At 46.2% G+C, this 22847-nt stretch overlaps 3 protein-coding genes across 5 annotated transcripts in view; all 3 read left to right on the top strand.

The window, feature by feature from the left end:
- Positions 1 to 3316, top strand: part of LOC118092976 (lipase maturation factor 1-like) — a 47758-nt gene extending 44442 nt beyond the window's left edge. The window contains exon 4 of the mRNA XM_060282628.1: positions 3185 to 3316. The gene's annotated coding sequence lies outside the window, so the exon portion shown is untranslated. The remainder of the gene's footprint in view (positions 1 to 3184) is intronic.
- Positions 3200 to 22847, top strand: part of LMF1 (lipase maturation factor 1) — a 118553-nt gene continuing 98905 nt past the window's right edge. For 2 of the 3 annotated variants that reach the window (XR_009558543.1, XM_060282626.1), the window contains exon 1: positions 3200 to 3333. Coding sequence is in view for 2 of the 3 variants with exons in the window: in XM_060282626.1 (XP_060138609.1) it covers positions 3322 to 3333 (12 nt within the window). In the remaining variant the exon portion in view is untranslated. The remainder of the gene's footprint in view (positions 3334 to 22847) is intronic. The other variant, XM_060282627.1, reaches the window with a different exon arrangement.
- Positions 14276 to 19167, top strand: LOC132593181 (uncharacterized protein K02A2.6-like). The gene has a single exon (XM_060282625.1). The coding sequence runs from the start codon at positions 14753 to 14755 to the stop codon at positions 18827 to 18829; it is 4077 nt and encodes a 1358-aa protein (XP_060138608.1). The 5' UTR covers positions 14276 to 14752; the 3' UTR covers positions 18830 to 19167.

The following is a 22847-nucleotide window of genomic DNA, read 5'->3' as shown; positions in this document are numbered from 1 at the left end:
GATCCCTGTTGAAGAATTGGGGTGGGGAGATAATGCACTGTCGTGTGGTGATCCAGTGGACCCAGTTGTTTTTTCTGGAATAGGGTTGTGATAATTAGCATGTGAAAGCCCTGATAACACTGGGGTTCTTGTCTGGGCTGAATCAAGTGAGATATACTACCCTTCGGGTGCCAGTTCAGAGCCCATAACTGCTATTTGTGGCCGCTGTCAGGAACAATTAACCTTTCAAGCTCTGCTGTCTCCCCTCGCCTTTCTGATGCAGCTGCTTTTGCAACTGCAGATCTGCGTTCCGCTCCACGAAAAGTGCTGGCTTTGGCAGTGAGTGTTATCTCCTAGAAACCACAGGATGTGTGCAGAGAAAATGAGAATCCCCCCCTTTTTTATAATCAAAGCTCAATCACGAAGGGGAAAACAGTCATTAAGTTTTAATTGAAGGGAATTGTTGGGTCTACAGTTAGCAGAACAAAAAGGCTGTGGGGCGGTGCTGTTCCATTCATGGTTATTTTTTGCTTTCCTTCAATATTAAAAAAAATAGTCTTGCTCATCATGAGATCAAGATCGGCACATTTTCAGTTATTCAACAGCCCTTTAATTATGCGATGCCGCGATTCCCAAAACACATCAGCAGGCACCATAATGTGCTTTGAGAGACCTGATAGTATGTCCTGTAACAGATAAATAAAAGCTTCTGTGAGCTTCAGTCTCTTCCCACCAGGAGGCTGCCTGCTGCATCTCTGTATGATTCATTGCTCTGCCCCGGCCACCTTTATAACAGCAGTGATACCTGTATCAGAAGCAACCTGGTTCATTCGTTCACTCTTCCCTGTGCCAAGCTTCCTCTTGCAACTCTGGATGAATTCCTTTTCTGTGCTTGCCCTGATGTATTTCGGAGACTGGGCTCTGAGGACAGGCAATAGATTTATGTCGATCATTCTTCCAGTTTCAATTCAGAATGTTTTTCTCTCTCTGCTGTCAGGAATTTAGGAAACACTGACTTAAGGACAGTATAGGTGAAGGATACTCAGCAGAGTTTGTGAGCTAAAATTGTCTCCAGCATGTGTAAATTGGGAAGGTTCTTGTTTATGGAATAATCTTGCTTCAGCAAGGGTGTATTTATTTCTCCTATTATATATTTGCCTAAGGTGGCCCTTCAAGTTCCAAACAACAGTAAGATTGATATTTTAACCAACAGAAGAGTTAATATTTTTGTACAAGTTCTAAGCAACTGTAGAATTAATATTAAAACCAGCAGTAGAATTAATATGTCAAAAATTCACGTGTTGGACTGTGTGCATACAAATAAGGACAAACCTTATTCATATACAGAGGGATGCGGGTGGCGCTGTGGGTTAAACCACAGTGGATTGAAGGTCGGTGGATTGAATCCTTGCAACGGGGTGAGCTCCTGTTGCTCGGTCCCTGCTCCTGTCAACCTAGCAGTTCGAAAGCATGTCAAAGTGCAAGTAGATAAATAGGTACCGCTCCGGCGGAAAGGTAAACAGCGTTTCCAGGCGCTGCTCTGGTTTGCCAGAAGCGGCTTAGTCATGCTGGCCACGTGACCCGGAAGCTGTATGCCGACTCCCTCGCCCAGTAAAGCGAGATGAGCACCGCAACCCCAGAGCCGTCCGCGACTGGACCTAATGGTCAGGGGTCCCTTTACCTTTACCTATTCATATTTGGAATTTATTCTATTGTTATTTATATACCTTTTCTACACATATATGTATGTTGTTCATTTAATTAGTAGGATTCATTTAACTGATACTTAGCAATTGGGTTGTTTATTATTTCTGTCACATTTACTTTACTGAGATGTATGTCTTTTTGTTCAACCTGTGACTTAGTTGTTTTGCTCACACTGAAATAGTAACAGGGCAGACCCTCTTATTGTGTCTTTTAAAATATATATTTTATTGAATTTTAATCAAGTACAAAGCAACAGAGAACAAAGAACTCCCACTAATAACTAATCAGAGTGAAGGCCCTTCTACAAAAGTCTGCTTTCATCAGTGTAAACTCTTTTTATGTCCCCTCCCTCCTTTTCTTAATAATCATTTGGATATTTTATGTTGTGTGTGTTTTGCTGGAGCTGGAAGGGAAATAAAATGCAAATATTGTAACTTGGTATGACATGGGATGGAATTCTACCTCTCTAACACATATGATAAGCAGGGAACTTTGGTGGGTGACTGGAAAGAATATCCCAGTGCAAATGTTACTCTACATCAGTGGTTCCCAAAGTAGATGGTACCACCCCCTGGGTGGCAATGAGATTACCTAAGGGATGCTATGATTCCAGTGGGATCAGCAGGGGGGTGCTAGAGCTGTGGGTGACTATCGGAGAAGCTTGTGCCACTGGATCAAACTCATCAGTGTTGTGGAATTAATTAAACTAAATAATTTTAATTGGTTTTTGAATAAACGTGCAATTAGTTGTTGCTGTTTTGAACTTTATTGTGTTATTATGTTCCTTAGTGGGTTGTGCAAACCTTTATTCTGAAGAATGCTTTTTATAGAGTAGGGGCCACTGGAGATGAATCTATGGGACCAAGCGGTGAAAGTTTTTGGGAACCATTGACTTAGGTCATCTGGGGGAAATTCTGCTGCTGGCAGCATGCCCCACATGCCCATCATAGAGCAGTGACCTGAAAACAGACATTTTCTGCTGTTGCCTAACCCTTTCCTCTTCCATATGTGAAGTAGCAGCTATCGGTTGCTTTAGGTGTCTCCTGAAGGCTCTGGTTTTTTTGCACAGGCTTTCCTGTCCTATAAGACTGGACCCTGTTTTATCTGCTTAGATCTCCCAGATTTTTGCTTCATCTGTAACTACTGTTTTATTGGTTTTATTCTGCATTTTTTTTGTTTTAATGTTATATTGTTTGTTTTTCAAACTGTTTGAAAGAGATGTTTGAAATATCAAGTGGTTTGTAAATGCTTCTAAATAAATGAATGTGTCTCATGATATGAAATAAAAAGTAGCCTTTCTTGTTTTTGCTGAAGCAGGCTACCTCTTTGGAAGCTGCGTAACCTGGGAGGTATTGCCTTCCGCTTATGCCCAAACATTGTGATCGCTCAGCTTAACAAGAGACCATCACCCTGCTGACAATAAAGCTGTATGTTGCAGGTGAACTGTCGCTTAGTTCTCCAGAAAACTAATGTGTAACTCCCATTATTTCTCCTCTAGGATGGGAATCTCAGCTTCTGGAGACAGGTTTTTTAGGAATATTCCTCTGCCCTCTCTGGACACTTTCCCAGTTGCCCAAACGAACCCCACCTTCCCGCATAGTCATCTGGGGCTATCGATGGCTTATCTTCAGAATCATGCTTGGAGCAGTAAGTGAATTTTCCCCTCCCCATCTTATATTTGTTTCATTTTGCATTTGTTTGCTCCAAGTATACATTGGACTTGTAAGTTGATCGTTTCCCCGGGGAATCCTTGTTGGCAGCAAGAATTTCCTCCATGTGGCCAGGGGGGGCAATCCCCCCCCCTCACATGTCTCGGCTGGAGAACAACATTGCAAAATTTGGAGAAGTAACAATTTCAAGAGATCACTGTGCTTCAGTTCGCATATTGTTTCAGATGGTGTAAAATACCCCGTTTCTCATATTTTAAGACATACCCATAAAATAAGCCATAGCAGGATTTTTAAGCATTCAAGGAATATAAGCCATACCCCGAAAATAAGACATAGTGATAGGCGCAGCAGCAATGCCGGCCGCGGCAGGAGGAGGAGGAAAAAAATAAGACATCCCTTGAAAATAAGCCATAGTGTGTATTTTTGAGAAAAAAAAAATATAAGACATGTCTTATAATGTGAGAAACACGGTAACTTGGTTCACCTTTAAATACAAACTGAATCAAATCTCCCCTGCCCCCCTCCTCCCATTTCCATAGCTGCCAAGTTATCCCTTTTTTAAAGGGATTTTCCCTTATGCTGAATAGGCTTCCTCGCGAGAAAAGGGAAAACTTGGCAGCTATGCATTTCTACTTGAATCTAACAAACCTTTGGGTATAGTCTCAAGTGTGAGCTGAGGGCTGTGGGAGAGGTTTTTATTTGAATCTCACCTAACTAAATGCTAATTGAAGTGCTTGATTAACATGAGATCTCACCTCAGGCTTCAGCTATTAACCAGGGCTGTGCATTGGTAGGTGATTACTGCCTGCTTTCCATTATAAGTGGAGATGAAATTTAAAAATCACTTTGGGAAGACAGTAATTCCTTTGCATTTTTCAAAGTTTAAGAACCCTATCCTGCAAATGGCCTAGGCCTCAAGATCTGTGTGATGTTCCGGTATACCGTATTTCTCTGAAAATAAGACACAGTCTTATATTTATTTTTCCTCAAAAAAAGCACACTTTGGCTTATTTTCAGGGGATGTCTTATTATTTTCCTCCTCCTCCTGCCATGGCCGGCATTGCTGCTGTGCCTATCACTATGTCTTATTTTTGGGGTATGGCTTATATTCCTTGAATGCTTAAACCCTGTTTCTCTGAAAAGAAGACGTAGCCGTAAAAAAGCCATAGCAGGTTTTTTAAGCATTCAAGGTATATAAACCATACCCCGAAAATAAGACATAGTGATAGGTGCAGCAGCAATGCTGGCCGCGGCAGGAGGAGGAGGAGGAAAAAAAATAAGACACCCCCTGAAAATAAGCCATAGTGTGTGTTTTTTGAGGAAAAATAAATATAAGACGGTGTCTTATTTTCTGAGAAACACAGAAAATCCTGCTATGGCTTATTTTATGACTACGTCTTAAAATACAGGGGAAACAGGGTAGCTGAAATCTTTTGTACCTTCTACCCCAGCAGAATAAATGACCACCTTTTCTTATCACTTTTTCTTACATGTTTAGGCTGCCCTGCGGGGCTACAGGTTTTCAGCACACTAGGCAGTTAAGGGGTTAAAGATTTTCTGTCCTGCAATACTGGATTGATAATGGGCATCTCAAGGAGCCTCTCAGCTTTCTGTGATTCCCTCTTGCATTTAGTCTCTCCAACAAAAAAAAATGAGACAGGGAAATAACCCCCCCCCCTTCAGAGCTGTCCATCTCCCAATTCCCTTCCTCCTGGACAAGGGGAAGGGGCTTGATCCAGTAAGCTCCTCCCCTTGCCCCTGCCATGACACCACCACCATCATCCCAAGAGGTTCCATGGTCTGCAAAACCCATCAAGACTCCCCTCCCCGCTTTCTGCTTCCAGCATCAAGGGACCCCTCAAGCATGAGACAAAACTGCACCTGCTACATTCAGCCAAGGTTTAATCATCTGCCATTATTTTTGAAGGTAGGGACGGGGAGGCGGGGAAGCAAACAGCCCAGACTGCTTTTTGAGAAATTGCTCTCAAGGCAACAAACAGACGAATTGGCCAGTTCCGGTTTGCTTGCAAAAACTGGTCTCCGCCCAAAACAATGTGGTTGTTGTTGTTTTTTGTCTACGGAGCTAACATCAAATTAAAATCCTGCAGCCCCACGAGCCAAATTTGTTGGTGAGAAATACCAGTGTGTGCATATTGGCCTGTATGTGTGTGTGTACACACACACACACACACACACACACACACACACACACACACATTCACACACATTCACATACATGTTCTTGTCATGAGGTGGTTCAAGGAAGCCTTCATTCATGGGGAAAGGGCCATGGCTCTGTGGTTAGAGCATCTGCTTTGCATGTAGAAGGTCCCAGGTTCAATCCCCGGCATCTCCATGGAGAGCTGGGAGAGATTCCCAGTCTGCAGCCCTGTAGAGCTGATGACACTCAGTGCAGACAATATGGAGCTAGTTGGATTAGTGGTCCAACTTGGTAGAAGGCAGCTTCCTTTGTAACTCCCAGCTGGGGAAACCTATGGCCCAAAGGTACCCAAATTGTCTTGGGCCACTGCCCCCTTGGTTCAATAAGCTCATCCTCAGTGACCTTCTGCCCTGTAAAAGGCATTATTCAGAATACAGATTTGCACGAACCCACTAAAGAAGAAAATAATACAATGGAATTCAAAACAGTAACAATTAACTGCACATTTATTCACAATCAAATTAAAACTATTCCGTTTAATGAATTCAACAAAACTGGTGAACTTGATCCAGTAATACTAGCTTGTTGACGTCTGATAGTCATTTACCCCTCCTCTTGGCTCTTAGCACTCCCCTATTTCCCCCCCCCCCGGGGGTGGTACTACCCACATTGAGAACCAAAGCCCCTCCTTTACTGCAGCACCTGGTTTCAGTAGTCATTGCCCCCCACACTTTCCAGCCTGTCTCCCAGCTGCTAGGACTAGGAATGTGCTCTGGAATCATAGAGTCATAGAACTGTAGAGTTGGAAGGGACCCTGTGGATCATCTAGTCCAGCCCCCTGCAATGCAGGAATATGCAGCTGTCCCATACAAGGATCGAACCAGAAGCGTTTTGCCATTCTCTTAAAACAACAACAACAACAACAACAACACACACACACACACACACACCACCACCACCAACAACAACAACAAACCACTTGTTGCTCTCAATAGTAAATCCTGCACATTTCCAGTGTTGTTGTGGAAATCAGGAATTCATTTCGCCCATTCACAGATTTATTTATTGCATTTTTATCCCACCTTTTCCTCTAAGGGGCTAGGCTCAAGGTTGATCTTGGGCCAGTCGCTGCCTCTCAGTTCAGTTTAACAGAGTGGTATAAGAGCCACTCTCTTGTGAACATTGGGGATTTTACCTGCATGAGGGGAATAGGGGCCTCCTAGTAATTCTTAACAAACTACAGTTCCCAGAATGGTTTGAGAGCCAGTGCGGCATAGCAGTCAGAGGGCTGGACCTGCGGGGCCAGAGTTTGAATCCTGACTGAGCCATGAAACTCACCATGTGACCTTGGGCCAGTCATTCTTGGTCTAACCTACCTCACAAGATTAAACTGGTGGGAAGGGAGAACTTTGTATGCCACCTTGAGCTCTGAAAGCAGATAGGATATAAATGTAATAACACACACAGACACAGACACACACACACACACACACACTGCTGGAGTTGTATGTGCATGTGCGTTGCAACCAGAAACACACCCTGCTGGTAGCAGTGCCTGCAGCCCCTTCTCTGTGTTTAACTGCCGCCCATTCCTCAGCTGCAGGCAGCATTGCAACAGGTGCACATGTGTGGTCTGGGAGGAAATGCTGGTTTCACGCGTTAAGCTTGCGCTGTGCTGTGGGCTGTCAGCCTTGTTATCCTAGTCCAGAAGGGATCGTACACATACTTTGGGCATGGCGTTGCCTGAGGTGCCATCAATCACTGATCCACGCCAGCCTGGATTAAAATCCCCTCTCCCTTTAATGACCTTTCCATCTTCCCCCCCTCTCAGATGCCTGCTACTTATATATCAACAAGTGAGACATAAAAAGCTGCTCTTGGGGCTTCATCTGTTTCACCGAGAACTCGCTCAGAAGACACCTGGAGAGTTATGGCTCTCCGGATGACCGAAAGCTCAGATCTTTTAAGGACAGGGAGAGACATTCTGTGAATTGTACATATTCCCAGATTCATAGCTGAATGTCTTAGGCAGCTGCAGGCCAACAGTACTCGGTTAAAATAAATGCACAGAATTCCCTTCTTGCAGGTGTTACAAATCTTCAGTGATTCTTCATATTTATCCTACACACACACACGTGTGTGTGTGTGTGTGTGTGTGTGTGTGTGTGTGTGGTGTGTTTTTGGTGCAGTGCAGGCAGGTTATGTAAAGTTAAAACGGTCCCAGGAGCAAGAGGGCTTTCGAGAAGAATGGGGCGGCTGTTGAACTCATGGCCAAATCCACACCAGTTCTTCTCTAGGTTACTGGAAGCTGCCTCAGAGATGAATTGTCTTGCTAGGTCAGGCTAGTAAGGTCCAACGAGCCCTGTAGTCTGTTCCAGCCAGGATGAAAAGCTCTTGGTGCGGGGAATGAAGGAAGCAGCCTCTTTCCTGCTACTCTCTTAACTGTGTTTCACCCTTGCTCTTCAATCGTCCTTGCAAGGCAAACAAAAAAACGCTTTTCAAAAAGTCCACAATATGATTTTTTAACATGTGGACCCTGCAGCACAATGTTGCAGAGCTGGGTCTCCTGCTTAGGTGTCAGTTGGCTGTGTCTTCTTTCAGGAAACTTTCTCGTTCCCTGGTTTTCCATTCTGCCCACCCCACCCCAATGCTGATCATTTTCTGGCTGCTGAGAATGCCCTGTCACTGTCACTCCCTTCATTTAGAGTCCATCTCCTCACCATCTTTTGTGTTTCTGCAAAGCTTACGGTTCCCCACCTCCCTCTAAAATCCTACCAATTACTTCTTCTTGTGGGTCATTTTGCATACAGAAGGAGCTATGGCAGACATTCTCAAACTTCAGCCCTCCAGATGTTTTGGACTACAATTCCCATCGTCCCCAACCACTGGTCCCGTTAGCTAGGGATCATGGGAGTTGTAGGCCAAAACATCTGGAGGGCCGCAGTTTGGGGATGCCTGAGCTATGTTAAGAATGTGAGTTCATTCTTACTATATTTGCTTGTTTATCTTTCATTTCATTTCATTTCATTTTATCCTCCCCTTTCTTCCAAAGGCAGGCCCATGGCCTCTATCGCAGGGGACTCCAAGATTGTGGCCACCTTTAGAATGTTGAGAAAGTGTCATGTTAGCCACTGATAGCCTTTTCATCCTTCATGAATTTGTCCAAGGGCTTGCCGCTCAGAAGGTCGGCGGTTTGAATCCCCGCGACGGGGTGAGCTCCCGTTGCTCGGTCCCTGCTCCTGCCAACCAACCTAGCAGTTCAAAAGCATGTCGAAGTGCAAGTAGATAGGTAGGTACCGCTCCGGCAGGAAGGTAAACAATGTTTCCGTGCGCTGTTCTGGTTCTCCAGAAGCGGCTTAGTCTGGGTGGAACTCAAGAAAACATTCGCAGGCACCATTGGAGGTACTGGTGGAAAACTGCTCTATGGTTGCAGCCTGTGGACAGATCCTGTGAAGGCTATTCCACAAAGTTAAGCTTTAAAATATAACATTATTCCCCTACCCCTTTGTTACTTTTTGGGGTTTTCCATTCTTTTGTGCAGCTTTGCAAAAGCACTTACTGGAAAAGGTGGAAATCTGATTAGCTGAGAAGTCAGATGAGCCCTCTTCCTTCCTCCACCCCTCTGCTCCAAATTGCTTTGAATTTTGACATTGCAGGCTCGCCAGCTCTGAAATCACATTAGATATGATGCTGGAAACCAAGGATTTACAGCATTCCTATGTATTTGAAATCAAGCTCAAAATGGGCTGCAATCAGCAGCTTTAATTGACAGCCACGTCTTCCTCCTTTTTGCCGTTAGGACTCTGAAAGGGAGGGTAATTATCCCAATTGGTTTTATTGCATTAACGTGGGCCGGAGTGGAACATAAAGGGCGCTTTCTTTCCTCCTTTTGTTTTTTTGCAATGCTTCCTCGGTATCTGTACATGAGAAATGGGAAAGGGACAGACTTTCTGCAGCGAAGCTTCATGGGAATTTTTGGAAAGTGATGTCTACAACGTTCCGACCTCTGACCTTCCAGCTGCAGCCGTCCCGTACTCTGCGGAGATCCCATACTTGACTTCTTAGTAGCCTCCTTTGTACTTTTCTGATCTTGCTTCATTTGTCGGAGTCATAGCCCTTTGGCAAGAAAACTCTGTGGTTTTTATCTCTCTGCCTCCTGCCCCCGCCTCTCCATGGCTTAAAAAGGCACATAGCAGCTAAGACCCCAAGAACCTTTCAGAAATCCTATTCACCCACCCCTCACAGCAAGTCTTCAAAGTCAAACTCTCATTCAGTCTTCCTCTTTTTTTGTGTCTGTGAAAAGGATGGGGTGGCGAAATGAGTTGGAGAGAGCAGCAAATAAAAGACAAATGATAATGCTGAGCAAAACCTCATTCAGTATAACCCATTAAATATGATATAGTATAAAACCAGTATTTCGAAAACAATTGTACTAAAATGTGTTAAAAACTCCATGGTAGGTAGGCTTGCTCAAACAAACAAAGGTTTTTAGCAAGCGCCAAAATGCTTTCCAAGAATCTGCTCACTTAGTCTCCATGGAGGGTCTTCCTCTTCCCCCCTGAGTGCATCACTTTTAATTTGTGGGGCTTGGGTAGGAGAGGTGTGCACAAAGATGAAAATCTATCAAATGGCAATAGAGGTAGCAACAGAGGACAATAGTGCTGCCTCCATCACCTCCTCAGGTAGCTGCCCAGCGGAGCGATTTCATGTGGCTGCCTTGGCTGCCTCTTAATGCAGATTCAGGTCACTTGAGCCTCTACAGCCACCACCCACCACGGACCACTGTTGGCAAGACTGGCAGCAACAGCTGCAGATAAGTTCTAGGCTTATGGTATTATTTTCCCCCTCTTGCTAATTATGCTGTTTTAAAATGTGCATTTTATATTTGACTCCTTTTAGTAAGGTTTTATTTTGAAATGTTGTAAGATCATTTATTGTTGTCGTTGTTCACTTTGCTGCATTAAATGTGCATTCCGCAGTTGACCTCCTTTGTTGTTGTTTAGTCGTTTAGTCGTGTCCGACTCTTCTTGACCCCATGGACCAGAGCACGCCAGGCACTCCTGTCTTGCACTGCCTCCCGCAGTTTGGTCAAACTCATGTTCGTAGCTTCGAGAACACTGTCCAACCATCTTGTCCTCTGTCGTCCCCTTCTCCTAGTGCCCTCAATCTTTCCCAACATCAGGGTCTTTTCCAAGGATTCTTCTCTTCTCATGAGGTGGCCAAAGTATTGGAGCCTCAGCTTCACGATCTGTCCTTCCAGGGAGCACTCAGGGCTGATTTCCTTAAGAATGGATAGGTTTGATCTTCTTGCAGTCCATGGGACTCTTAAGAGTCTCCTCCAGCACCATAATTCAAGTCACCATAATTCATAAGTCGTTGTTCACTTTGCTGCGTTAAATGTGCATTCCGCAGTTGACCTCCTTTAGAGATGATTTATTTCAAAGTATTTTAGTTTCTTGTTCATTCTGTTGCTTTGAATGCATACTTTATGTTTGACTTTCTTCAGTAACGTTCTATTCTGGATTGTTTTATATGTTCTAATGTGCTGTTAACCGCTTTGAGATTTTTTTTTTTCCTTAAAAATTTATAGCGGTAAACAAATGAAATGAAAAAATAAAATAAAATAAAAAATATTCTTCTTGTGACTCAGAATTGTTATAATCAGATTGACTTTGATTGCTTACAATTTTTCATGACAAATCCTCCCTGCAAAACCAGTGTTTCCCAAGCTTACATCAATTGAATTTTGGAAACGTAGCTTAAGGCCATCAGTCTCCCTTTCATTGTCATCTTGAGCTGTTCCACTGGGGTTTGTGTGTGTCTTTCTTAACCCACCCAGCCACCCAGCTCCAACTTATTTGGCATAAATTTTGGCCTGAAAAAGGATCAAAGATGGCTTTGTTCTTTTTTGACATTCTGCAGAAGAAGAGGGGGGTGGGGACATCACCCTGACATCTGCATTATAAAGAGAAATGAGGGGAGGGAGAAATTCAGCAGAGAGGAATATAGTTATTTATCGCTCACCCTCCCTCTCCCCTCCCCCTACTTTTGAAAGATTTTTTTGTCTTCTTTTTTTTAAAAAAATCCCCCACCATGAATGTGGCTCATACTGGCTTAATGCGTGAATGACGTTTTAATTATTAGGGATTTATCATTGTGAAACAGGGCCAAATTTGGGCGAGGTAGGCTGTATAAGATGAAAAGAAGTGGAGTTTGCATGACAAGGGCGATATGGAATAGAACTACTTTTTCAGCGTCCCTGCCATTTTGAGGGGAAAGTAATAACAAAATATATCATATGTTACAGGTAGGTAGCCGTGTTGGTCTGACGTAGTTGAAACAAAAAATAAATAAAAAATTCCTTCCAGTAGCACTGTAGAGACCAACTAAGTTTGTCATTGGTATGAGCTTTCGTGTGCATGCAGTATCTGAAGAAGTGTGCATGCACATGAAAGCTCATACCTATGACAAACTTAGTTGGTCTCAAAAATATATCACAATGCAGGTACTAGATTATTCACTGGTTCTGTCCTCTGTCCTGCCCAAGTACGTGGCTACTTCTTTTTTTAGTGTTTCCAGCCTTGTTATTCCTGGCCAGTTCTCCAAAATATATATTAAATGATCAAGAGGATGGAGGAAAGGTTGCAGCATTTGGGACCTTTTAGTTTAAAGAAAAGGGAGAGTAAGAGGCAATATGATAGAAGTTTATAAAATTAGGCATGGCATAGAGAAAGTGCATAGAAGAAAGTCATTGTCCCCCCATCTCATAACAGTAGGACTCATGGAATTCATGGAGAAAAAAAGGCTATCCACAATAGCCAAGCTCTTCCTCCACTGTCAGAGGCGAGCGCAGAACAGTGACTTGCATAGAACTGCAACAGACGGGAAGAAGGAGAGGTGAAATTCCACAGTGCGATCCAGTGACATCTGATTCAGAGATGCAGGAAGATAGCCGGCTGCCCATAGCTGTCAAGTTCTCCCCTTTTTAAAGGGAAATTCCCTTATGCTGAATAGGCTTCCTCGCGAGGAAAGGGAAAACTTGAAAGCTATGCGGCTGCCTTGGAAGGAGACAAAGGCTACAAAGCCAGGGGGTGCTTTGGGTTTGCAGGGCTCAGGGCCGGCCCTACGGCCAGGCTGGGTGGCGCAGGGCACCACTGCGCCCGCCCGCTGGCCGGCCGGCCGGCCGGTCCGCTGCGCAGCTGCGCCCACGGCAACCACACTGTGCCTGCCCGCCCGGCCGCCGCGCAGCAGCGCCTGTGGCAGCCGCGCTGCGCCCACCCACCGCGCTGGGAAACGGGGTGGGAGGGCGCCGGAGGGATCCTGCACACCACGGCGCCAGGGGCGCTTAAGATGGCCCTGGCAGGGCTGGAGCTTTTCTCACAGCCTCTAAGCAATTCTCTCATGGCAGGTGCTATTTGCACTGTACATTTAAAGCAGCATTGTACCTCTTTAAACAGTCATGGCTTCCCCCAAAAGAATCCTGGGAAGTGTAGTTTGTTACAGGTGCTGGGAATTGCTAGGAGGCCCCTGCTCTCCTGACAGAGGTACAATTTCCAACCAAACCAGGGAACTCTGTAGTTCTATGAGGGGAATAAGCACCTCCTAGCTAGCACCTCTCAGCAGCCTTAACAAACTATACTTCTCAAGATTCTTTGGGAGAATCAGTTTAAAGTGGTACCATGCTGCTTTAAATGTGTAGTGCAGATGAGACCTATGTGGTGAGTGCTGTTCTAGGCTACGGTTTTGTCTCCAGACACACTGGTCCTATTTAGGCATAAAAGTTCCTTTACTGTAATCATACCTCTTGGTTGCCTGGGCAGAGGATGGAGAGAGGCATGTGTAGACACTGCTGACTTTTTTTTTGTAGCTTTACAGAAGTTAGTTTCACATTCATTGGCCTGTCTGCTTTGTCCATCTGGCCCTGGGAATGACACGCATGACAGAATGCAGCTCTCGAGTTGAGAAAGGATCCCTATCCATGTGCTAAACCACATGGTTACCATCTCAAACTTGGTTTGTTGAAACAAGCCAGCTTCATAATAAACTCTGATTTGAAGGTGGCTTTTTTCAACGAGCCATAGTTAAGATTAACTAGTTTGTCCAGGTTCTGACATCGCAATGGGGTGTAATTAATCTAAAACAGAAGTGAAAGCTCCTGAACTTCTCCTTTCCTCCATATCAAAGAGTTCAAGGTGGGGTCCATTGTTCCCTGCCTCCTGATATAATCCACACAACAACCTTGTGAAGTAGATGAGGCTGCGAGCCAGTGACTGGCCCAAGGTCAACCACTGAGCTTAACAGCCAAGTGGGGATTTGAACCCTGGTCTTGCAGATCCTAGGCCAGCACTCTAACCACTACACCACACTGGCTCAAATCTCTTTCTTGACCAGAGTGTGGAAACTGAGATAACAAAGACTTTTACCTCTCTGAGACAGGCCCATATTTTATTTATCATAGTGAGGGACTTCAAAAAGGGCCAATAAAAAAAAACAACAACAACAAAACAAAACTGGGGAGGATTAATATCTTTTAAATGCAACATTTTCCCAGTAAGTGAGACCCAGCAGGTCAACATGTTCCTTGACACTTTTACCACCGAGTTACCAGAGCCAGTTCTTCCATAAACATAAACTAATAAGGAATCGGAGTACGGTTAATAAGGAACCACACCTTTTATTGCAGTAGTTTCCAGATTCATTGTACTGAAGGGTTGGGATCAAAGAACTGGAAGTTTTCTAACATATTTGGGATAAACATGTTGTGTATTGAGTCAAAGGATTTTATATCTGTATTATTATTGTCTGTATTTGCATTAGGATAAAGTAACTGCCTTTTGGTTCCAGAGGGTACAGCTACTATTGGTTCATTTAAGCTGCTGTATTTGGATCCTCTGTCTTATTGGTTTCCTCCAAAAGGCAGCACTGTGATTGCTTGATATTGTTCCCTCCAAAATGTATCCCTTCCTAGCTAGTCCCCTGTCCCTATAAATGTAGCTTTCCTCTCCTCAGTCTTCAGTCTTGTTCACTTTAATAAAGAGCTGTTACTAGAGAACTGTCTCCAGCATGTTTTGTCAAGAGAGCTGAAATCACAAACCCCACGTCACAACAACTGGCGACGAAGGTGGGATTCGGAATGCTGAGGAGCGGTTAAACACAACCCTGCCTCAGAGTCCGGATTGCAGCTGAGAACAAGACTCACTGGCCAGCTGAGAAGACGACCCTGCCCGCTAGGACAATGGAGAGTCCAAGGGTATTGGAGCCCTTCCAGCCATCAGAGCCCCACACCTGGGAAGACTACGTCGAACGCTTCGAGTTCTTTGCAGTGGCTCAAGGGATCACCGATGCCAGCAAAAGAAGGGCCACATTCCTGAGCTACTGTGGGCCCGAGACCTTCAAGCTGGCCAAGGCATTACTTGCTCCAGCGAAGCTGAGTGAGACATCTCTCAAAGATATTCTTGCCTGCCTAACAAGCCACTTGGCGCCTACTGAGACCAAGATGGCCCGGCGGATGGAGTTCCATAAGAGGCAGCAGCATGCTGGGGAGTCTGTATCCACATTTCTGGCTGAACTCCGGAAGCTCGCTCAGCACTGCGGCTTCCAAAATCTGGAAGAGACTCTCCTGGATCGGTTTATTGGTGGTCTGAGCAGCAAGAAAGCCAGAAGACGCATCGTGGCTAAAGAAGAGGTTACCCTTGCTTCAGCCTTGAAAGAGGCCACCGCCACGGAGAATTATGAAAGAGAGGAGCTTGATGCCAGTCGCAAGGCCACTAAGCCACAGATAGAAGTTGCGCATGCCATGGACGAGCTAGAGGCTACTCCGAGCCAGAGCCCAGTCCGTGGGGTCGAGTCGGTGCGTCAGGCCTGCACAGTGCACAGAGATCGCCGAGGCAGTTGCCCAGGTTGTGGCGGAAACCATGAAAGGAAGAGTTGTCGTTTCAGGGATGCTATCTGCCGGACGTGCGGAAAGACGGGTCACATCGCCAGGGTCTGTAGATCGGCGGCGTCGGGAGCGACAGGAGCACCTAGACTGGAGCATCGCAGACCGCCCACAGCAACTCGTTTTCTAAAGGACTGCCACTACGTAACGGAGATCAACGGGAGGGCCGTGCAGTTTCCAGCGCAAGGCAAGGCACACGTCAAGGTGAAGATTGAGGGTCAGCAGTGCGACATGGAGGTGGACTCCGGATCCGCATTCACCATCGTGTCGGACCAGACCGCGAAGACATTCTTCCCCAGGGGTAAGTTGCCCCCTCTGGAGCCCTTTCCGGCAACCTTGCAGTCGTACTCAGCAGGCCGCATCCATGTTATGGGAATGTGTGCCGTGAGAGTACAGTTCCGGGACAAACAGGCTGTACTCAAACTGGTGATTGCGAAGGGCAGTCGCCCCAGTCTCCTGGGCACTGACTGGTTCCCTGCCCTGGGACTGAGTATCTCAGGGCTTAATTCAATCCAAACCTGCCCTGAGATGAGCGAGGTATTATGCAAGGAATTTGCTGGTCTCTTTAATGGAAAACTGGGTTGTTATAAAGGGCCCCCAGTTGACTTCGAGTTGGACCCCGGGGTGGCTCCAATCCGACTCAAACCAAGGCGAGTGCCATTTGCACTGCAACCCAAGATCGAGGCAGAGCTGGATAAATTGGTCAAGCAGGGAGTTCTCTCACCCGTGGACTCTGCTAAGTGGGAGACTCCAATCGTCACACCCCTTAAAGCAAATGGGGAAGTCAGGATATGTGCAGATTACAAATGTACTATCAATAAGGCACTCAGGGGAAACTCATACCCCATTCCAGTCGTATCACATCTGTTGGCTAAACTGGCTGGGGGCAAGGTGTTCGCCAAAATTGACCTGGCACAAGCTTACCAACAGCTGCCAGTAACCCCACAATCAGCGGAAGCACAGACTATTGTCACACATAAAGGGGCGTTCAGAGTTAACAGATTACAGTTCGGAGTTTGTGTGGCCCCAGGGATTTTTCAAGGGCTCATGGAACGCCTGTTAAGAGGTCTGCCGGGGGTCTTGCCATTTTTTGATGATGTTTTGATTGCTGGAAAAGACCCACAGGAACTGGTTGCGCGTGTCCGTGCAGTGTTGCTCAAGTTCAAGGAGGTGGGGTTGCAACTGAAAAAAGAAAAATGCAGTTTTGGGGTGCCAACTGTGGATTTCTTGGGGTTTAAAATTGATGCATCAGGCATCCACCCCACAGATGCTAAGATTAAGGCCATCATCGAGGCACCACGACCACAGAACAAGACGGAGTTGCAGTCATTCCTGGGACTTATTAACTTTTATCATTCGTTCTTACCCCAGAAAGCTTCGGTAGCTGAACCATTACATAGACTATTGCAGAAAAAGAATGTGTGGCGATGGGGGCGGGAGCAGCAGAAGGCTTTTGACTCCTTGCGAGGAATGCTGAGTAGCAGGAGCGTCCTTGCTCATTATGATGAGTCAAAGCCGCTGGTCCTGGCATGTGATGCCTCTCAATACGGTCTGGGGGCTGTGCTGAGTCATAGGGAACCGGATGGGTCGGAAAAGCCCATCTCTTTCTATTCCCGTACGTTGTCGCCCACAGAGCGCAACTATGCTCAAATTGATAAAGAGGCACTGGCTATTGTGTCCGGAATCAAAAGGTTCTATGATTATTTGTACGGTCGCCATTTCTCCATTGAAACGGACCACAAACCACTGTTAGGGTTGTTCAACCCAAACAAACAAACGCCACAAATTCTCTCCCCCAGAATGTTGCGTTGGTCAATATTCCTGAATGGGTTCCAGTACACCTTGACCCATGTGCCGGGGAAACAGTTGTGCCATGCTGATGCGCTGAGTCGATTGCCCCTTCCTGGCGGGAGCAATGAGGATCCTGCTCCGGCGGAGCACATTATGATGCTAGAAACACTTCCGGGGGCTCCTGTAACAGCTACGGATATAGCTGAGAAAACTAGGAAAGATGCTGTTCTCTCCCGTGTGCTCACTTGGGTGGGGAGGGGGTGGCCAGGTGGTCCGCATGAAGGAAAATTCAGGCCTTATGCGACAAGGCAGCACGAATTGTCCATGCATAAGGGTTGTCTCCTATGGGGAGATAGGGTGATCATCCCAGCACCACTGAGAAACAGGGTTCTTGAGACGCTTCACATGGGACACCCGGGAATGGTCAGGATGAAGTCGCTAGCCCGATGTTATGTGTGGTGGCCTGGAATGGACCAGAACATAGAACAATGGGTACGAACATGCAAGGCATGCCAAGAGGTGCGGCCAGAAGTGGCCAGAGCACCAGTCCACTGGTGGGAGCAGTCCAGGACTCCCTGGAGCCGGCTGCACATAGATTTTGCTGGGCCATTCCAAGGGAAGGTCTTTTTGGTTATCGTTGATGCATATTCCAAATGGTTAGAAGTGGCGATGGTCCCTAGCATGGCATCAGCTGCCGTAATCAAGGTGTTGAGGCAGCTGTTTGCTACCCACGGGTTACCTGAGACCATTGTATCAGATAATGGGGCAGCTTTTGTATCCCAAGAATTCAGGGCATTCTTGGCTGATAACTTTATAAGAGGGGTCACATCCGCGCCCTTTCACCCATCCTCCAATGGGCAGGCTGAGCGCATGGTAAGAACAGCCAAAGAATCCATTGCGCGCTTAATGGAGGGTAACTGGTCGGCTCGCATTGCGCGAATGTTATTTTTGCAGCATGCGACGCCGTGTACTGCGACGGGCAAGTCGCCAGCCGAGCTGCTCTTAGGTAGAAGACTGGTAACGGTGCTGGATTATGTCCACCCAGATAAAATGCCAAACCGTAATTCAAGAGCAACCCCCCAGGCTGAGACTGACACAACAAGGTATCTCGCCCCTGAAGATCTGGTCTGGGTGAGGAACTATTCACGAGGTCCGCGGTGGGTGGCTGGTGTGATCACCCGGGCTAGTGGACCTGTGTCCTATTATGTGACCTTGGAAAATGGGCAAGTTTGGAAGAGACATATAGATCAGCTGAGGCGCCGGGCGCTCAGCAGGGAGGAGTCAGATAATTCATCCCTGGCTAATGACCCACAGCTGCAAGACCAGAGTGAAAATGGTCCAGAGGTACAGTCACCAGGGGCTTCAGCAAATGAACCAGGGTCTGCTAGTCCTCATGATGACGAGGTACAGGTCGGGGACCCTGAGATGTCTGGGACTCCATCTGTTCCTGATGAAACCCCTATAGCAGCCCCTCCACCACAGGTAACACCCAATCCAGAACCTGCAACACCTGTTGTCAGGAGATCAGGTAGAAGTTGTAGGACCCCACAGTACCTGAGGGATTACGTCTGCTGTGCTCACTAGGGGGGGAGGGGTGTTGTGTATTGAGTCAAAGGATTTTATATCTGTATTATTATTGTCTGTATTTGCATTAGGATAAAGTAACTGCCTTTTGGTTCCAGAGGGTACAGCTACTATTGGTTCATTTAAGCTGCTGTATTTGGATCCTCTGTCTTATTGGTTTCCTCCAAAAGGCAGCACTGTGATTGCTTGATATTGTTCCCTCCAAAATGTATCCCTTCCTAGCTAGTCCCCTGTCCCTATAAATGTAGCTTTCCTCTCCTCAGTCTTCAGTCTTGTTCACTTTAATAAAGAGCTGTTACTAGAGAACTGTCTCCAGCATGTTTTGTCAAGAGAGCTGAAATCACAAAAAAATACGTTTTGCCAATGGTGTTTGCAAAATTGCCAGAGATGGGGCTGAGCTGGTAAGTGTTACTGTTGGGTCTGATGGTCTGTTTGTCCTAGATGGGAGGGGGCAAGCAGGTGGAAGTAACACTGGTGATGCTCAGGCTAAAAGTGCCAATACCCCAAAGGGCACAGAGGGCGCTATCCATAAGGATTGTATTCATGCTTGGCACAGAAAATATTGTCACATGTCTTTTCCTTATGTGAAAAAAGCCCCTGATTTTGTCAAAGGTTGCAGGTTCAAGCCATGTCAAAAACACCTGCAATGCCGCGCATGTGCGAAAGCGAAGACGAAGAGATGCTCTTATCCTAGGTCTGAGAGGAAGAGCACAAAGCCATTTCAGTTAGTGCACCTGGATATTTCTGGGCCTATGTCAACGTTAAGTTTAGGTGGTTCAAAATATGTTTTGTGTCTTCTGGATGATTTCAGTCATTTTTCCTGGGTCATAACACTGAAAGAGAAGGGGGAGGCTGCTAGAGTGATAAAAGAGTGGGTAGCCGAAGTAGAACTACAGTTCTCCGTCACTGTCCAGTGTTTTCAGAGTGACAGGGCGGGAGAGTTTTTGAGTGCAGAACTACAAGGGTTTTTCCGCAGCAAGGGAATTAGGCACAGAAAAACCGCTCCTTTTAGTCCACAGGAGAATGGTTTAGCCGAAAGGAAATTTAGAACGCTGTCTGAACTGGTGGAGGCAACGTTGTTTGATGCAGGACTACCCCAGAAGTTTTGGGGGGAATGCTATAAATTTGTGAATTATTGTTCAAACCGCGCTTTTAATTCAGTTGTGGACAACACACCCTACTACATGTTGTATGGCAAAGTTCCGAAGGTGCACTATTTCAGAACTTTTGGGTGTGTGGCTTGGGTTCTAATTCCAAAGCAGAAGCGCAGAAAGGGAGGATCAAGATCCAGAAAAATGATCTTCTGTGGTTACGAACCAAACTCAAAGGCTTGGAGGTTTGTACCAGCAGAGGGGGACCAAACCCGCGTTCACATTAGCAGGAGTGCTACGTTCTGTGAACAAGAGGGCTGGAGACGCATTCATGCTAACCCCGAAGTTCTTCTTGACTGGTCTTCAGGTTTTGACCAGGAAGAGGAAACTCAGGTAGCTGATGCTGGAGTTCCAGGTGCTGCAGGACCAGATCCAGGTCAGGCAGCTGGTCCAAGTGGTGTAGCTCCTAGGGAAGTGAAGCAAGTAGTCAGAAGCGCACCGACTTCACCCCAGGTCAAGCCTGGGAAGTACAGCAAACGTGGTAGGTCACCCACTTCACCCAAAGCAAGCCCAGAGGGGGCTGCAAAGTGTAGTAGGTCTCTTGACAGTGCTGCTAGTCCGAGAGAGCCACAGTCAGAGACAAGCAGTTCGGATTTAGAGGGGGAAGATGTGGGACCAAGGCGTTCAAAACGCACCACGAAAGGTAAACCACCTGAAAGGTTTACAGCTGTCAGTGTATGGGCGAACCTAGCAGTGTGTGAGCCTGAAAGCTTTGAAGAGGTGCAACAGTTGTCAGTAGAGGAAGCTAGGAAGTGGAAAGTTGCAATGGAGAAAGAGTTGAACTCCATGCAATCTCTTGGTGTGTATAGCCTAACACAGTTGCCAGAAGGTAAGAAAGCAGTCAGTTGTAGGTGGGTCTACAGGCTGAAACCCACAGTGACTGGAGAGCCTCAGTACAAGGCTAGATTAGTGGCTAGAGGTTTTACTCAGAAGAAAGGAATCCACTACACAGATGTCTTTAGTCCAACTTCGAGAGCGGAATCTTTCAGGATGCTTTTAGCGACTGCAGCGCAGAGAGGCCTAGTGGTCAACCACTTTGATGTGGACACCGCTTATTTGAACTCTGACCTCCAGGAGGAGTTGTACATGTTGCCTCCTCCAGGGTTTGAGAGTGACGTGCCAGGTCAGGTGTGGAAGCTGCACAAGTCGATCTACGGTCTGAAGCAATCAGCCAAAAATTGGAATTCATGTCTTGATTCTGTTTTGAAGAGCCTAGGTTTCAGGAAGAGTCTAGCTGACAGTTGTCTGTATCTCAGAGGTGAAGGAGAACAGCAAGAACTGTTGCTTGTCTATGTTGATGACTTGATCTGCTTAGCAAAGAGCCAGATGCAAGTGCAGAAGTTTGCAAAAGAGCTAGGCAAGAGGTTCAAACTCAAGAATCTAGGTGCAGTGAATGTTTATCTAGGTGTGCAGATAGACAGAACTGAGGATGGAAGTTTCTTGCTCAGTCAGAAAGGCAAGATTGAACATTTGCTTGAGAAGTTCAGAATGTCTGACTGTAAAGGGGTCAGAACACCCATGGAGACAAACTTTGTGAAAGAGTCACAAGTGAAGGACAAAGTAGCGTTTGAGAGTCCTGAAGTGTTTCAGTCAGCGCTAGGGAGTCTGTTGTATTTGTCACAATGGAGCAGACCAGATATTGCTTTTGCAGTCAATTTGCTCAGTAGAGAAGCATCGAAACCTAGCGTGCATGCTTGGAATGGCATTAAGAGAGTGCTTAGGTATTTGCAGGAGACCAAAGAGTATTGTTTGGAGATGTCAGCGCAAGGTGAGCCACAACTCACTTGTTTTGCAGATGCTGATTGGGCCAATCAGGAGGACAGGAAGTCAGTGACTGGTTTGGTAGTCAAGTTTGGAAATGCCCTGATTGGTTGGCGGTCGCGCAGGCAAAGCCTAATAGCAATGTCTTCCACGGAAGCCGAATTCTGTGCGTTGTCTGCGACATGCACTGAATTGGAGTACTACAGATGTTTGGTCCAGGAAATCTGGGGTGATTGTAGCCAGCCCATCACTGTTTGGGGCGACAATCAACCATCTTTGAGACTGGCGGAGTCTGGACAGTTCAAAGCCAGAACCAAACACTTAGACATCCGCTTCCCAAACGTATGTCAGAGCATACAGGTAGGCTTGGTGAAGTTGAGGTATTGTCCAAGCCAGGAGAACCTAGCAGATGGGTTCACAAAACCCTTGAGTTTCCAACGGCATGGGGAATTCTGTGAAGGGTTGGTTTTGGGGTAAGTTTGGATACCCGCTATCCCCAGTGTTCAGGTGAGAGGGGGTGTGATGAGTAACAAGTAACTAAAGAGTTAACTGTGTACTGTAGCACCTGACCACTGAGGAATATCATGTTACAGAATGTACCAGAAGTGTTTCTGTATGTATCAGTTGGTTTCGTTTCTGCCTGGGAGACGGTCGCAAGATGTCTGCGCTCTCACCAGGTTGTTTGTTATTTTCTCTCTAGAATAAACTTAAGTAGTTATTAGAACACTTTGGACTCTGTGTGTTCTTAAGAGGCTTTTTATCCAACGGCTATACAAGCTTTCGCTGTGTGAGAAGAAGAAGAACTCTGCTGTGTGTGTTTTACTGCCAGCCCGGTTCTACGGAAGCAGAGAAGCGGAAAGGAAGCGCGCCGGGCGATAATCAGTGGCTCTTAATTGAGTCATAAACAACTCAACGGAGCCCTATACCCGTCACAGGTCCATGGCGAAATGTTGTGGAGGATTGGTTTGTGGATTGTTGAGAGAGTTCAGGGTAGATGAAAGAAAGTGTTTCTTCCCACGGCACAGGAGTTAATCTATGGAACTCACTCCCACAGGAGGCAGTAGTGGCCGCCAACTTGAATGGCTTTAAAAGAGGATTAGGCAAAT

This window comes from Zootoca vivipara, chromosome 14, assembly GCF_963506605.1.
Source record: "Zootoca vivipara chromosome 14, rZooViv1.1, whole genome shotgun sequence".
Taxonomy (NCBI): Eukaryota; Metazoa; Chordata; class Lepidosauria; order Squamata; family Lacertidae; genus Zootoca; species Zootoca vivipara.
The sequence above is the reverse complement of the archived record's forward strand: the minus strand, read 5'-3'. Positions and strand labels throughout refer to the sequence as shown.

Excerpts from the sequence above, each read along its gene's own strand:
- LOC132593181 (XM_060282625.1), top strand. The coding sequence starts at position 14,753 with ATGGAGAGTCCAAGGGTATTGGAGCCCTTCCAGCCATCAGAGCCCCAC.